The 15,740-nt window shown below is 41.9% G+C and overlaps 2 protein-coding genes and 1 pseudogene across 5 annotated transcripts in view; 1 reads left to right on the top strand and 2 right to left on the bottom strand.

The window, feature by feature from the left end:
* Nucleotides 1-1,952, bottom strand: part of LOC109894596 (serine/threonine-protein kinase D3) — a 69,425-nt gene extending 67,473 nt beyond the window's left edge. Inside the window, exons 1-2 of one of the 3 annotated variants that reach the window (XM_031829059.1) lie at nucleotides 1,551-1,952; nucleotides 221-984 (exon numbers count right to left, since the gene is read on the bottom strand). In XM_031829059.1, the coding sequence (XP_031684919.1) occupies nucleotides 221-529 (309 nt within the window). In that variant the 5' untranslated portion in view covers nucleotides 530-984; nucleotides 1,551-1,952. Of the gene's footprint in view, nucleotides 1-220; nucleotides 985-1,541 lie in introns of all 3 variants that reach the window. The other 2 variants (XM_031829058.1, XM_031829057.1) reach the window with 2 other exon arrangements.
* Nucleotides 1,953-2,077: 125 nt separating this feature from the next.
* On the bottom strand, nucleotides 2,078-7,918 carry mocs3 (molybdenum cofactor synthesis 3). Of its 2 annotated transcripts, none has more exons than XM_020488197.2 (13): nucleotides 7,723-7,918; nucleotides 7,263-7,395; nucleotides 7,085-7,177; nucleotides 6,708-6,828; nucleotides 5,954-6,028; nucleotides 5,657-5,774; nucleotides 5,399-5,507; nucleotides 5,253-5,315; nucleotides 4,783-4,946; nucleotides 4,359-4,406; nucleotides 3,682-3,778; nucleotides 3,368-3,475; nucleotides 2,078-2,722 (listed from the first exon to the last, which is right to left on the bottom strand). In XM_020488197.2, the coding sequence occupies exons 1-13, from the start codon at nucleotides 7,810-7,812 to the stop codon at nucleotides 2,565-2,567; spliced, it is 1,377 nt and encodes a 458-aa protein (XP_020343786.1). In that variant the 5' UTR covers nucleotides 7,813-7,918; the 3' UTR covers nucleotides 2,078-2,564. The 2 variants fall into 2 exon arrangements, with proteins under 2 accessions (XP_020343786.1, XP_020343787.1); XM_020488198.1 differs by having other exon boundaries at nucleotides 7,263-7,390; nucleotides 7,723-7,810.
* Nucleotides 7,919-10,008: 2,090 nt separating this feature from the next.
* On the top strand, nucleotides 10,009-13,354 carry LOC109893776 (glutaminyl-peptide cyclotransferase-like; annotated as a pseudogene).
* The last annotated feature ends 2,386 nt before the right edge of the window (nucleotides 13,355-15,740 follow it).

Here is a 15,740-nt window from a genome sequence, read left to right on the forward strand (position 1 = left end):
CTTGATGGAAGACTTTCCAAACTTTCTTGAAACTTGAATTTGACACACAAAGAGACAACTAAGCTTTTAGGATTTACCGTGAATTTGCTTTCTCTTGCTCAGGCCTATCGATTGCATTTCATTCTATAAATATCCGTAAAAGTCAACCATTTTTCACTCTGTCATTATGCATTAGCTGCAGTTGGTCAAGTGTTAAAATAAGGAAGAGTTGTGTAATTACCTTTTGGTCAACAATAGAGCAGACCAGGTCTTTGACAGCAGACAGCGACAGGTCATGGTTCTCCAGGTTCACCATCTCTCTGGTCAGGCCAATCTGGAGGAGGAAGGACACTCCATGGAAAGAGCTGCGGGAGTTGGTGGGGCTGGGAGCGCTGTGAGTGTGACTTCTGTGACTCCCGTTGGACAGGCGGCTGTAGAGGGGTGCTGGGGGGCTTGGCGATGGTGAGGGGGTCGGAGGCAGGACTGGGAGTTGTGAGTGGAGGTAGGCTTTAGGAAAGGACGGAGGAGTTGAGCTGCTGCAGGCAGACATTGGGTTTCTTCCAATGGCAGAGATGATGATGCAAAATGTCAAGTAATGGAACTGTCAGTGATGCCTTGTTAAATGAGGCACCACTGAAACACTAAGCACAGACACTAGGTTGAAGAAACACTCAATACTCATTCTAGGAGACATGAAATGCAAGGTCTTCAAAGTATCATGAGCAGTGTTAGTCAACAGCAATAGTCAAACTTTCCTCCCCATTGACTTCTCAGACAGATACCTGGCAGTCAATTCATGGACAAAGCCTATTGATTGCACTTAATGGCCTCCACTCACTCTTCAAGGCAAGAGATGTGTGCAGTATACATTGTGGATGCTCTGGACGTGGTAGATCGATTCCCCAACGCTCAATGCAAGAGGCGGTCACCATTCCAAACGCCATGTTCTTGAATGGTGTCCCCTCACAGTACTGGAGTCAGAAATCCGCCCTGACCACAGAAAACCTGTCACAAAACAGATGCAGTAAATGTAATGATGGTAGAATATATGTTTGGGTTTGTGGAAATGGAAGGAGGCCATAAAAGTCGTCATTTTACATTATTCAACCTAACTGAGCAAATTCAGCAAAACAAATCATGACGTCAAAGCTGAGAAGGCTATGCAATAACAATACGAGCTGCAATTTACGGGAAATAAACATGGTAGGGATAAGGTTTGCATACAATAAACAAATTAAATAATTGTAGACCTCATTTTAAACTTCGATTATATTGTTAACAACACTTACAATGTAGGTGCTTAAGTACAAACAATGCATCACGTTTTAGACCCATACATTAGGGCATGTTATCTGTTTTATCTATTCTCGTGCAGAACCAACATCTGGAATCAAGGCTTCTCAACATCCTCCCGCTTTCGATTGAACTGCTGGCAGAAAACTACATGTCCACGAATGCCAAACAAGTTATACAACACCTGGTTTTGCAGTGAAAGCTTCTTCAAATATTATTCACTATGAATGAACTATTCCAATCGTATATAGATGTCTAAAACAACATACCTACATTACCTTCACCTTCTGAAAAAGGCAACATTGGATCCGTGGACAGCAAAAACTTCTCCAAAAACTCCAACAATCGAAGAAAACGAAGATTCAAGTTGCCTTATCGATAAAAAACGATGTAACCACATGCATTTGTACAAATGTTTAAACGCTCGCTAAAACCCACATTGCCGAGTTCTCCGCTTTTAGAAACTTCCTCTTGTAGTCTATTCGTTGTTGCTAGATAGTAAATTCATGTGCATTTTATTATCGTCCCAGCTGTGACTTCTCCCCCTATTCTGACAGAAAAAAAACAGGAGAAAGGTTCCTGGGGCTTGGAGTTCGATCACCTATTTGCTTTATTGGGTTTCCATCGGTGAAGAGAAATATTCAAACTACAATCTCACAAACGCAATGGCGTCTCTAAAAGGTTCACTTTACATTGCGCATGCCTCTTTCATCTACATCCTTTCCGTTATTCGGGCTGATGCAGGGGGAAAAAACGAGTTAGCTCGAATGGCTCAGTTCTGAAAATAAGTTGCCGACAAGGGAGAAACATGTCATCATTCTTTATTCTTTACACTGTCGCAGTGTTGCTTCTAATATTGTTTTGGAGAGGATGGTGACATGCATCAGCTACTCATTGTCATATCCAAACTGGAAACTCATTATGAATGTATAAATGTGTAACAACTCAATAATAACACATTCGTTAACTTTTATCCATGTTCCCGAATAGCTAAAAATTCATAATGCATTAACACACACACATATTACCCTGCATCCCCTTCACGATGAATTGGGGTTATTAAAATTCTACAATCTGGAACAAGGTTATATATATATATAATACAGCCCAGAAAACATGAACAGCAGATATGTGACTATTTCTTTCACTTTTCACCTTTAAGATGTAACTGCAATTTAATCTGTCAGTCATATTTGCCATGTCCAATGCAACCAGCATACATAAAACAAGGTAGAAAAACAAGGTTTATTAACAAAGTCATGAATCCACAGTGCAGAACCTGTGACGTTGAGTCAATACTGTGGGAAAGAGGGGTCTATCTTCTGTGCCCAGGCCATCAGCCCTCCACAGATGTCTTTAACAGTGACAAAGTCCACTTCAGAGCCTGACATCTTCTCCAAGACCTGAACTGCCTTCTGGGAGTCATTACCCAGCTTACAGATCACATATACTGCAGTATGGAAACACAAACAGATCAAATTGATGAGTAGCTTCAATTTCCTGGCAATTTCCTGACTAGGTGAGTTGAATATATAAAATGGGCAAGAAAAAATCCTTGTTTAATGCTCAGCTAGAAGCAGAGATATGGGATGATATTCTAATTCACTATTGGATGTGTTATGGACATGATATGACTTGTAAACTCAGGTCCCTTCTTTCACTCTTGAAACCTGAATCGATTTGAAACTTTCAAGGGTGTCAGGTGTTCAACTAAAGGTCTGCATTTACTGTTTACACTGTCGTTCCCAGAATGACCAATTAAAATAGCTCATTAATAACAAAATATACACAGGCTTGCTGGAAATACACTGCAGAAAAAAAGACCATGATGACTATTCAATAAAAAGAGGCCAGCTGTTCACGATGACGGTATATTTTTGTGTTAGAAAAATAATTACCTAGCAACTCCACCTCCCATCATTGGCTGTCCAAAATACTCTCACAGGACAAGGCTACACAGACTTAATTAGCACTCAAATTACCCCTCTTTTGTTCAGTGAATATGGGCTGCTCCATACACCTAGCTAGCTACTGAACCGCCACTGTGTGTTGTGACCTGTGTAGCTAGATGAAGACCTATTGTCAGTCATATTACCTGGGACCTGGGATTCATTCAACATCTCCTCTTTCACTCTGCCAATTCTCTCCTTCAGCACTCGGATATGTTCACTTTTTCTGTCCTCTAAACTGGATAGAGGAATGTCTAGCAATGATTTAAGGAAATTAAACATTGTACCATTGAATTGAGCACAATTACTTAACGCAGCTCAGAACACTTATGAAAGCACAGGGATGACTGACGTCATTAATAGCAGTATTTATATCCTCCTCACTAACTCCATATCTTGCAAATGGTAACTATATAGCTAGTGGAGTACAATGACAGGAGGGCATTCAGCAAAAGGATACTGAGGGAGGTGGGTAGGTGACATATATCTACCTCCACTAGAGGGCGAACATCTAGCAGGAGATGAGCAGCTGTGTTGTCCACTATAGATTTATACTCCTGGCAATAGAAAGGAGAAATTACAATGGTTGTCAGTGGTCACCTACAACACTCACTTTGTTAGACAGTGTAGTGTTTAAAAGGTCTGCCACATCTGAATTAAAGTTGCTGTTATTTTGTGAGATGACACAAAGATGGCACAAAGACTGGTTGAGTTGCTTTGGCCTATCACCATATGCATGGCACAACTTGCTGCCTTCTTTGAGTGGAGTAGGGTGGAGTAAGTTTAACTTTGTCATATTATTTCAATTATAGGAAATAAAACTGTTTCTGACTCCATGCATTAAATAATCTATTTTAGGCCTAATCAATCATGATCTTCATCTTAATGGCTCAATTCTTTTGAAAACTGTAATTTAGCAGAAACCCAAACAACTCCTAAACCACCACCATTTCTGTCAGTGCCAACAAACAAATACATGATTATTTTCCGTAGAAAACGTACATTCGAGTTTTAGTAATTTCCCATTTAGGGTTGGGTCAGCTTTTAGATTTAATCTGGGTTTATGAATGCACACGAATCACAGACAATCAAGTGTAATCATAATTATAAAACAGAAAGTAATCAACTATACTCTACCTGCACTGTTACCCTCTGGTCTTTGGAGAGAAGGTTTAGTCTTCGACACTGAAAGAAAACCCAGAAAATATTAGGTAAATGTTCAAAGCAAACATTGAAACTAAAATTGTCCTATAATTGATGGAAAACATTTTTTTTTAGTTGAGCTAAGTACAGAAAACTCCTTTTGACATACAGTGCATATCTCTGCTATTTATCTAAATTATGGATAATTAACACATTTTCCTGGCACAACATTCCATGTGCTACGTGTAGTTCTAAGCCGTCAAAGGTGTAGTGATGACACTCACTCTGGTCATTTTAGATTGGGACATACCACCTCCTCTTACTTTAAAATGGTAACTTAACCCTTTGAACTGTATTAAATTGCAACTCAATATGCAAGATGTTTGCCCACTTGGCCCTCTTCTCAGTGACCCCTGACCTTATCTGTGGCAGCAGACCCACAGAACTTCTCATAATCTACAAGGTGTGTGACAGTGGGGTTCTCTCCACACACAGCACAGCTGGCCTGCTTGGACCGCAGCCTGATGGACCGGAACTTGGCATCTTGGGCGTCAAACATCAACAGCTGTTGGCCACAGGAAGCTGTCACACTCGGTCAAAGAAAAGGCTCCTGTCTGGCTTGACAAACACCATAATGTTCTTTGTATATTCAGAAACAGACCTCAAAGGTCCTGAAATTTCATAGACTTTCCTCTCTTTTAGTCAAGTGTTGTCAGATGGGCATGGTCATGAAGAAAAACACCCCTTCCTTCCCATGCTACACTGACTCATTCAGGCTTTCATTCATCTAGTCAGCACCATGACTAAGCAGAAAGTGTTGTTTCATTGTGCAGTAGCTAAGCAGTGGGGCAGTGGAGTGACTCAGGGAGCTTTCACTGGGAAGGATACAGCCCTGTCCTGAGGCTATCTTCAGGACCTCCAGTGCTTGGAAGCATCCCATGATCCCTGGCACTGAGGAAAGAAAAGAGTGAAACATCAACAATCAATTCCACTCTCTACCTAACAGTGAAGACACAAATTAGAAGTGGACTCACCTACTCCTAAGATCCCTCCGTCAGAGCAGTTGGTCACCATCTCTGGGGGTGGAGGCTTTGGGTACAGGCACCTGTAGCAGGGCCCTCCACGGTAATTATACACTGTCAACTAGATACAGACAAGAGGGGTTACTATGCACAAAGGAAAACCAATAAACATATTCCATTTACTAGTCAATCATTTGTCAGACATTGATGTAAATCCAGTTAGCATGTGGGGACTTAATTATAGAGACTAAAATGTAACTAGATCCTTACCTGGCCCTCCATTCTCAGGGCACTGGCAGATACTAGGGGCTTGCCACTGAGGACACAGGCATCATTCACCAGATACCGGGTGGGAACGTTGTCCGAACAGTCAGCCACAATGTCGTACATGAGGTGGATAATGTCAAGGAGTAAAAATGCAGTGATTTTCTTCCCTCAAAAAGTCAGTGTTACGGTAAATGTTTGACTCTGGATTTGATGACATGGAAATCCTGTATGACAAACAGTAAAACCTCTTCTTTACCCCCTGGAAGATAATAGAAGGCACAAGGCTGAGAGGGAGGATACTGTTGGATGAGCTGTAAAGCATTTTCTGGAGACAGCTGGAAGTGGTAGGGAATGCATTCTACTGTGGAGTTCAACCTGTACACACATAAAAAGGACAGACAAGGCCATTCACATTCAACCCCTCATACTCATTTTGGAGAGCAAGAACTACTCCACAAAATATAGGCTCGCCAATTCTCTTTTCCTCTGAATGCCAAAACCTTAAAAACACCCTCCAGTGATTTGTTTTGCTTTTCCTGTTGAAAAAAAGATTTCCCATGTATGAATACCCCACTTCTGCCATGTCATGAGACATCTGGATTACCTATTGAGATGTGCCTTTTAAGTAAATCAGGTGTTAAATGAAGTGGAAAGGAGACGGGAGTAGGACTTTAACATTCAATTGCAATGCCATTAATGTACTGTATGTACACTAACAAATAAGAGTGATGACTATACCTATACAGTTATCTGAAAGCAAACTATTGCTGTTTGAGTAAATGGCACCACCAAGTGGCTATAGCTATGCTGTGGAAGTTCATCACAGTACTGCAGCATCATTGAGTGAAAGACCACAATAAGTGCTTTCGAAAATAAATCAACAGAGAAAGATAGTTGAGTATTCGTGGACAGTCAAAACAACAGTGTAATACAACCTGTGACAATGTAGTGAGATGGCAGTGAATGCACCAACTTATGGTAGGCCTACATGCTAGTGACTGACATGATTACAGTCCATGTATCGGCCTGTGCAGGCCCCAGTAGCCTCCTGTACCTTCTGACAGCATGGGCAGCAGACTGGGCCTTGGCCTGTCCCTGGCTGTCTTCTCCATGGAGCACCTGTCTGTGCAGGTTACTCAGTTCCACCTCGTCATAGTCCAGAAGACCCACACGCCCTGGGGTTATAGAGGGATGGACACGTTACAACAGTGTACACACACATAAGTATTGCATATCCCTAAAGGTCCACAGGAATATTACATGTAGTAGGCCTACCTAATACTTTGTGAAGTTATGCCATCCTCAAATGCTTTATTGATGTGTACAGATTCAAGGGACTTGTTCATCTATTTTGATGTACAGCATATGAATCATTGACCGTTACTGAGGGTATAACTTACTGAAATTCTCATTCCCCACATTTTTACCTACCGATTCCTGCTGCAGCTAGATACTGTGCCAGGGGACAACCTAGTCCTCCACACCCCACAACCAGCACTGATGTCTGGGAGAGGTTTAGCTGACCTGCAGAGATCAAATTATGGTTTCAATAGTGTTTTTCAAGTGTGTTTACGTCAATCAGAGATTGGGTGAAAGCTGCCATTATTACCTTGTACACCAAACTCTGGCAGTATAAGCTGTCTGCTGTAGCGCATGATGTCTTCATTGGACAAGGCTGCCTTGAGTTTCAGAGGTGGAAGTGTTGTCACTTTCTCCTGCAGCTGCAGATCTATCAAACTGTTCTGATTTCAGTGGAGAAAGGGTGGTGGTTCAGAATACGTTAAAGTTGTTGTTATTATTTTAGACAATAACCAAATATAACACGTCAAGGGACAAAGTCAATTGATTTGTAGGCTAGTTAGCCTCACGAATCTATCCATCCAAATTTCCTCTTGTTGACTCAAATTAAGGAGGTCTTCCTCACTGCTCAAAACAAAGCATCGTTGCTCAAACTCTGAATCATATAGCTACATTATAACGTGCGCTGCTGCAAAACAGCCACTGCAAGCACGAGGCTACAGCTACCTCCTGATATTCAATGTAAAAGCTAAAGAGTGTCATAGGCCTACCTTTTCTAATGTCAGTTTATTCTTCAATGCAACTATCTCTTTTTCTTTCTCCATAAGCCGTGCCTTCAAGCAGGAAACCTCTTCCGCCATTGTTACAATACGATAGAAAACACGTGCGACAGGAAACTGTCACAACGTTGCTGGCTGTTACAGTTTCAGTGATGTTTGTGGTGATTTGTAGCACTCGGTACTTCCTGGTCTACAGAAGAAGCTCACGTGTAATGAGACCACGTGCCAGTTGGAGGTGCGTTCCAGCGCCAGGTTGAATCTAGCGGGTTGATCAAGGCACTACACGCGCTGCTGTCACTGCGCAGTTTCGTTCTCACAGTTTGATTACTTTACTAGTATATCTATAAGCCGCTCAAGTCATTTAAAAATGGGAAATGTAAGTTTTGAAATCACTTTGAAAGGCTATACTTACATTTGTACTGACATTAGTTTACCTAAAATGCAGACAGATTTAGAGATGCAAGCTTTGTTCAAATTTTATAATCAGTAAAATCATAAATTGAATTGAAGCCTTCATAAAAAAAATCTAACATTAAACCAAAGTGAACATTTTACAAACCAATAATTCATAAATAGACAATCTGCTCTCTCTGGCGCCTTGGGATAAATAAATAAATAAAAACAGTGACGCTATAAAAACACGACATTATATTGTTCAATGATTATGTGAGCATGTTCTTGTTGCTTTTATTTTTTTTAAATGACCTGTTTTCATTTTCTAGATTACCGTTTTCTATTGCATGTGTGATTGTTATAGCCTAAATTAATACAAAATGTTATTTTTCTATTGTAACAAGATTTCTGGGCTGCCTGGGCAAAATTCCCAAGGGGAAAAATCCAATGAATAGATGGGCAATGAGATAAACACACAGGCAGTATCTAGAGTATTTTCCACATATTGACATTTCATATTTATAATTAATAATATTGCAAACCATTTATTTCAAAGTGGGTTTGTAGCCTAGCTACGTAAAATAGTATAATCCATGCAAAGTAACAATAAAGCCAGTCTGTTTTTACAACTCTGATCTCAAATGGTATTTTATTAGCTGTTCACTTACAACACACTCTTAGAAAAAAGGGTTCCTAAAGGGTTTTTCGGCTGTCCCCATAGGATAACCCTTTTTGGTTCCAGGTAGAGGCCTTTTGGGTTCCATGTAGAACCCTCTGTGGCAGGTTTCGTCATGGAACCCAAAAGGGTTCTACCTGGAACCAAAAAGGTAATTCAAAGGGTTCTCCTATGGAGACAGTCGAATAACCATTTTAGGTTCTAGATAGCACCTTATTTTCTAAGAGTGTAGATGTTGTGTAATTCCTTTGTGATGCAAGGCGCTTGGCCATGCAGGTCGCATGTTGTTCATCCTCTCTTCTCTTCGTCTCGTTGCTATGGCAGCACAGTCATCATCATTGATCCACCAATTGCAGATCTTGATATTTATAAATCTTAAGTCGAACCCCTTTTACCACAGGAGGCTGCTGAGGGGAGGATGGCTCATAATAATGTTTGGAACGGAGCGAATGGAATAGCATCGGACACATAGAATCCATTCCCCTGCAGCCATTACCATGAGCCCGTCTTCCCCAATTAAGGTGTCACCAACCTCATGTGTGACCCATGGTGTGAGCCCATTCACTGCAGCATACATCTAGGAAAGAGATATTCTAATACAAGATCCCCACAGTATTGGTTTTAAGTCTCTGTGATCATGACCAGTTTACTACTCTATTGCATTGGTTAATAGCCCATGTGTTACTATGTTATTAGCCCACTGTGTTATTACCTTCTGTAAAGGGCAGCAGGTAGCCTAGCGGTTAAGAGGTTGGGACAGTAACCGAAAAGTTGCTTGTTCGAATCCCTGAGCTGACTCGGTGAAAAATATGTTGATGTGCCCTTGAGCAAGGCACTTAACCCTAATTGCTCCTGTAAGTTGCTCTGGATAATAGTGTCTGCTAAATGTAAATGTAAATGTAATGGAGGCTGCTGAATGGAGAGAGAAGAAAGACCATGCTCTGTTCATATTGATGTTGACCTTTCAGGTCAAGTCCCAGAGAATACACACGAGAATCATAGTCATCTCCTCAGCCAGATCATCACATGCCAACTATACCCTGAAACAATAGAGAGCTGCTGATCTTCAGAGCACAGTGTAAGCTACAGGGGAAGGGTGCTGTTATTCTCTCATAAACCATCTTTTGTATCACTGTGCTGGCACTCAGTCCCGGTTACCAGGACAACAGATGATCACTGCACAAGAGGCAGGTGAACTTTGAGACCAAATGAAAACGACCTGGGTCAGTGGAATACAATCAATACCCTATTTAATGTCCATGTGTCTTTCCAAAATTATATTTAAGCTGAGTTTGTTATAGACAGATTCAGGACCGGTTTGTTTTCTCCCTTATTATCTCCTATATTTACATTGAAGTCATTTACAGTAGTGAGTGTATACCTTCTCTTTCATACTGGTGCCCCGTGGGAATCACACTCATAACCCTGGCTTTGCAAGCGCCATGCTCTATCAACTGAGCCATACAGGACCAACTGTAGTCTTTGATTTGATGATGGGGTAACCCTGTCGGATGATGTGTAGCTTGTCTTGATGATGCACATCAGCCAGACAGAATATACAGATGATCACATAGCAAGGTGTTGTAAACAACAAACATCAAAGTAACACAATGTAGCAATTCATAATGGACAATTAACTGACAGTTTGAAATTCTACAGTACATCATGTACTGATAGATATCCCACACAGCTACAGTATTTAGAGACAGTGATGATCTATGCATCATGTGTATTTCCTGCCTGTTCCTCAATTTGAATGTATCACTAGAGGAGATTTCCTTTTATCTACTTTGAAGGTCTGCACGTTGCAACTGTATCACAATGTTCTTTCACAGTTTCTAAACTGTATATTTCCTTCTACACACTGTAGATGTTGGAATAAGATGGTAGTGATTAGCAATGGTATTAGTTTCCCTGCATGGATGTCTTTATTGATAGCTTTGTGAAAGGTTGAAGCCTAGAGGTTAAGAGTGTTGGGCCAGTAACCGAAAGGTTGCTGGTTTAATTGCTCCTGTAAGTCGCTCTGGATAAGAGCGTCTACTAAAACGTCAAATGCTTAAACTAATCTACCTCCTTGGTTGAATTAACTGCGATTAATGAGGAGATTTATTGCATTTGTGATGCCTTTTTTCAATGACAGAGTCTCTGCCAGGGCTTCTCTCAACTATAACAGCTGGTAAGGAAACCCACAGGCTGATCCTCATTGATATTAGAGAAGCAGCCATAATTCTGATTATCTTGTCTTATCTTGTCCCTCTCGTCTCTTCTGCCTAGATTGGTCACAAGCCCAGCTCCCTCAGCTCCAGTGACATCACCAGAGTCTTTTCACACACAGACTTGAACCAGATGTGGCAGAGGGACCTCAGGCCTCTGCTAGTGTCAGGGTACCCCAACTCCGCAGGTAGCCTGGCAGTGCATCAGGTCGGTATCCCGATGGCATGAACAATCGGCTGTGTGTGGTCTACTTATAACATTATAGAGATGATTAGACTAGTCAATCAATGTAGGAGAGGGGTTTTAGTCAGTTCTTCTCAGTCAGTTACCAGGATGACGTCTGATAAGTGTTTCCCGATGCTTTGTCTATTTAACTGTGCAATGTGTGTCTCCCAATAGCACATCAAGAGCACTCTGGGTTCTCTGAGGGTAGGCTGGGATGTTAAAGAGGACACGTTTGAGTCACACACCCCTTACGGTCCCATGACTTTCAACAACATCATTGCTACCCTCAACCCCTCCGCAAAGCGTCGTCCGGTGCTAGCGTGTCACTATGACTCCAAGTACTACCCTCTCCAGTGTCATAGGTGTGAGTTCCTGGGTGCCACGGACTCATCTGTGCCCTGTGCCATGATGCTGGAGCTTGTACAGGCTCTGGACCGCGAGCTAAAGATTCTACAGGTGGGGAAAGGTTGAGAATTTTCTCATATGTCCACTTTAGTCTGTAGAATAATTTATATAATGTAGAATCGTTTTCTGAGCAATGTTAAATCGGAAAAGTTTGTAAAACCCACTCAAAGTTTTTACACAGCTGTAGCCAAGATCAACAAAGAATTGCAGGATGTTGAGAAAAGAAAAGAGATGGAATTCACTTGGCAGTCACAGTCACAGAGACCCCTCACATTGCTGTCTCTGCTGCCCTTCTCCATGGGTCAGCTGACCTCAGTCTGAGGGGATGGGTCCTGAGTGACAGAGACTGCCATATGGCCTGGCCAGGGGACATGTTTATCTGACTGTGCAGATAGTGCCAAATGCCACCATGAATACTGATTTCTTCATATAGCAGTGTTTTGTTTAAACCAATAGGTGGCAGCAAAGTTAAAAGTTCACACCAGTAGTTCCCAAAGTAGTGTGTGTAGTACATATTTTTCACTCCCCTTCTTTTGTCTCCGTCTCACTCTCACTCTCTCTCTCACCCTCTCTCTCTCATTCTCTCTCAGGAATCCAATCCCAACCTGTCTCTCCAGCTATTGTTCTTTGATGGTGAGGAAGCTCTGTTCCAGTGGACCGCTACAGACTCCCTGTACGGCTCCAGTCAGCTCAGGAGATGGAGAACACAGCACACCCACCTGGAGCCACAGACACCAACCAAATGCATTGTATGTCAGGCATTACAGGCACATATTTAAACACCCAAGCACAAATTCAGCCAATTCAGCCAATTCAGCGCTTATCAGGACCTAAGATTCACCTTGTTGCAGTGCAGCAGGGATGGGCTATCTTAAAATCTATCTTATGTTTGATTTATAAACATATCTTACAGCCTTGACAAGCAACCATTAAGGAGGTGTGAGTAGTGGGATATATTTGGACCTACAATAACAATATCTCAAATAAATGTAAGATGTGTTATTCTGTATGCGATCTGTATCCAAGCTATGGAGATATAGTACTACTGTTGTTTAAACAAATAGAGCACCTTTCCTGTCACCTCCTGTCACCTTTTATGTCAGGGAAGAGCGATAAAGGAGACTATCTCTGAGAGGCTCATAGTCCTGCAGTGAGGTATGTGTGTGTTTTAGAAAGGAGTCATGCATTGGGCATGGTGCTAATGTAACACACGGAAGAACACATGATGTCATCCTTAACCTCAAAGCTTCCAGGCAGTGAGCTTTTAGGGAATGATCTCCTGTGGAGAGTTACTTTCCCATGAGGCCTGGCTGGTGGACCCTCTCACACACTGACCTAAGGGGATCCTATTTCTTCCTCTCCTCTTCTTCTTCTTCCCTTCTTTCTCCCTCTCCTCCATGACCTGTTTGTGCTCTTAGACCTGATTGGAGGCCCTAGCCCTCGCTTTGGCAACCAGTTCCCCAACACTGCCTGGTGGCTCACCAGAATGCAGAACATTGGTGAGAGCTCACAGACTATGATCTCTGTCATTCTATCAGCCTATGTCTGTCTGTCTGTCTGTCTGTCTGTCTGTCTGTCTGTCTGTCTGTCTGTCTGTCTGTCTGTCTGTCTTTTGATGACAACGAGGAGAACCTGGACCGCTCCACCATCGAGAACCTCAACAAGATCCTGCAGGTATTTGTGCTGGAGTACCTCAATATAAATCCTTAATCCCTGAACCCCCAAAGCGCCCCCTAAATGTTAGGGCTTGTCTGGTTCTAGTGGGACCACAGCTCTCTCTTACACACATCACATATGACAGAGTTTAGGATGTCTCTTGTTTTGGAAACATGAAGCTGTGTAAAGGTAAACATTCTTGATGTTGTTAAGTAATGTCTACATTTGGAAAAACATTTGCAATCCTCCTAAAATCCCAAAGCGATGAAAATACCAAGCCCAGTGAAGTGGTATCCTGTGGAAAGCAGGGCAGCTATCATAAGATCCCTATCCACTGCGCTCTCCTCGCTCTCACACCCTCCTTTCAGCTCCCTGTCTTCACAGCCAGGGCCAACACACACACAAAGCCCTATCGATGCTCTAGCCTCCAGACTACCACACAGGATATTCTGTGTGTCTGCTTCCACAGTGCTCTCTTTATGTCCCCACATCCCCTTCTCTTTCTGAGGAGCTATGCCTGTGCCCCACTAGCCAAGAGGAAGAATAGACAGACATGCAGATAGACTAACAAGATAAACATTGGGGCTTCCAAGTGGCTCAGCGGTCTAAGGCACTACATCTCAGCACTAGAGGTGTCACTACAGACCCTGGGTCGATCCCGGGCTGTATCACAACCGGCCGTGATCTGTAGTCCCATAGGGCGGCACACAATTGGCCCAGCGTCGTCCGGGTTAGGGGAGGGTTTGAATTGGGTAGGCCGTCATTGTAGAATAGGAATTTGTTCTTATCTGATTGCCTGGTTAAATATACAGTTGAAGTCGGAAGTTTACATACACCTTAGCCAACTACATTTAAACTCAGTTTTTCACAATTCCTGACATTTAATCCTAGTAAAAATTCCCTGTCTTATGTCAGTTAGGTTCACCACTTTATTTAAAAAATGTGAAATGTCAGAATAATAGTAGAGAGAATGATTTATTTCATATTTTATTTCTTTCACCACATTCCCAGTGGGTCAGAAGTTTACTTACACTCAATTAGTATTTGGTAGCATTGCCTTTAAATTGTTTAACTTGGGTAAAACGTTTCGGATCACCTTCCACAAGCTTCCCAAGTTGGGCGAATTTTTGCCCATTCCTCCTGACAGAGCTGGTGTAACTGAGTCAGGTTTGTAGGCCTCCTTGCTCACATGCTTTTTCAGTTCTTCCCACAAATTTTCTATAAGATTGAGGTCAGGGCTTTGTGATGGTCACTCCAATACCTTGACTTTGTTGTCAAGCCATTTTGCCACAACTTTGGAAGTATGCTTGGGGTCAATGTCCATTTGGAAGACCCATTTGCGACCAAGCTTCAACTTCCTGACTGATGTCCTTGAGATGTTGCTTCAATATATCCACATGATTTTCCTGCCTCATGATGCCATCTATTTTGTGAAGCGCACCAGTCCCTCCTGCAGCAAAGCACCCCCACAACATGATTCTGCCACCCCCGTGCTTCACGGTTGGAATGGTGTTCTTTGGCTTGCAAGTCTCCAACTTTTTCCTCCAAACATAACGATGGTCATTATGGCCAAACAGTTCTATTTTTGTTTCATCAGACCAGAGGACATTTCACAGTCAACTTTGTGTATGTTAACTTCTGACCCACTGGAATTGTGATACAGTGAATTGTAAGTGAAATAATATGTCTGTAAACAATTGTTGGAAAAATTACTTGTGTCATGCAGATGATGCAGATGAAGTATATGTCCTAACCGACTTGTCAAAACTATAGTTTGTTAACAAGAAATGTGTGGAGTGGTTGAAAAGGAGTTTTAATGACTCCAACCTAAGTGTATGTAAACTTCCCACTTCAACTGTACATTTTTAAAGTAGTGGCATATGACTTGATATTGTGTTATTTCTGTTGTTTATACTGGTACATTACTGCCTGCCTTCTATCTGATAATACGCAGTAGCAGAGAGGCCTATTCCCTTGCTTTCCAGAGGGATGGAGATCATTTCAATATTAATTGGAGGAGGGTTTGGAAGAGCTGTGGCAGGAGACAGTGGCTCATGTTGGTGCGTTAACGTACAGAGCCTGACGTCATTCCCAAAAGCTTTGTAATTCTATACGATCACACAAAGATCTGCTGTGGCCTTGCTATTTGTGTCTGAATGTACGTGACCTTACACTGTCCAGTTCATATTAGCATAGAAAAACTTTCAGAGGTCAGGAGATAATATGTATATTTGTATTGTTAATATGTCATCTTTATGTTCTCCTTATATCCTGCAAGGTCACATAGAAATATAAGGTGAAAAGCCTGCTGTGTTTTTATGACAATGTTAGCTACGTTTTGATGTTCTACATCTGCATTGCTTGCTGTTTGGGATTTCAGGTTAGGTCTCTGTATCTGCTGATGTAAAAAGGGCTTTATAAATATATTTGTTTGAATGAT

The sequence above is a fragment of the Oncorhynchus kisutch genome, linkage group LG7, assembly GCF_002021735.2.
Source record: "Oncorhynchus kisutch isolate 150728-3 linkage group LG7, Okis_V2, whole genome shotgun sequence".
In the NCBI taxonomy this organism is placed as follows: Eukaryota; Metazoa; Chordata; class Actinopteri; order Salmoniformes; family Salmonidae; genus Oncorhynchus; species Oncorhynchus kisutch.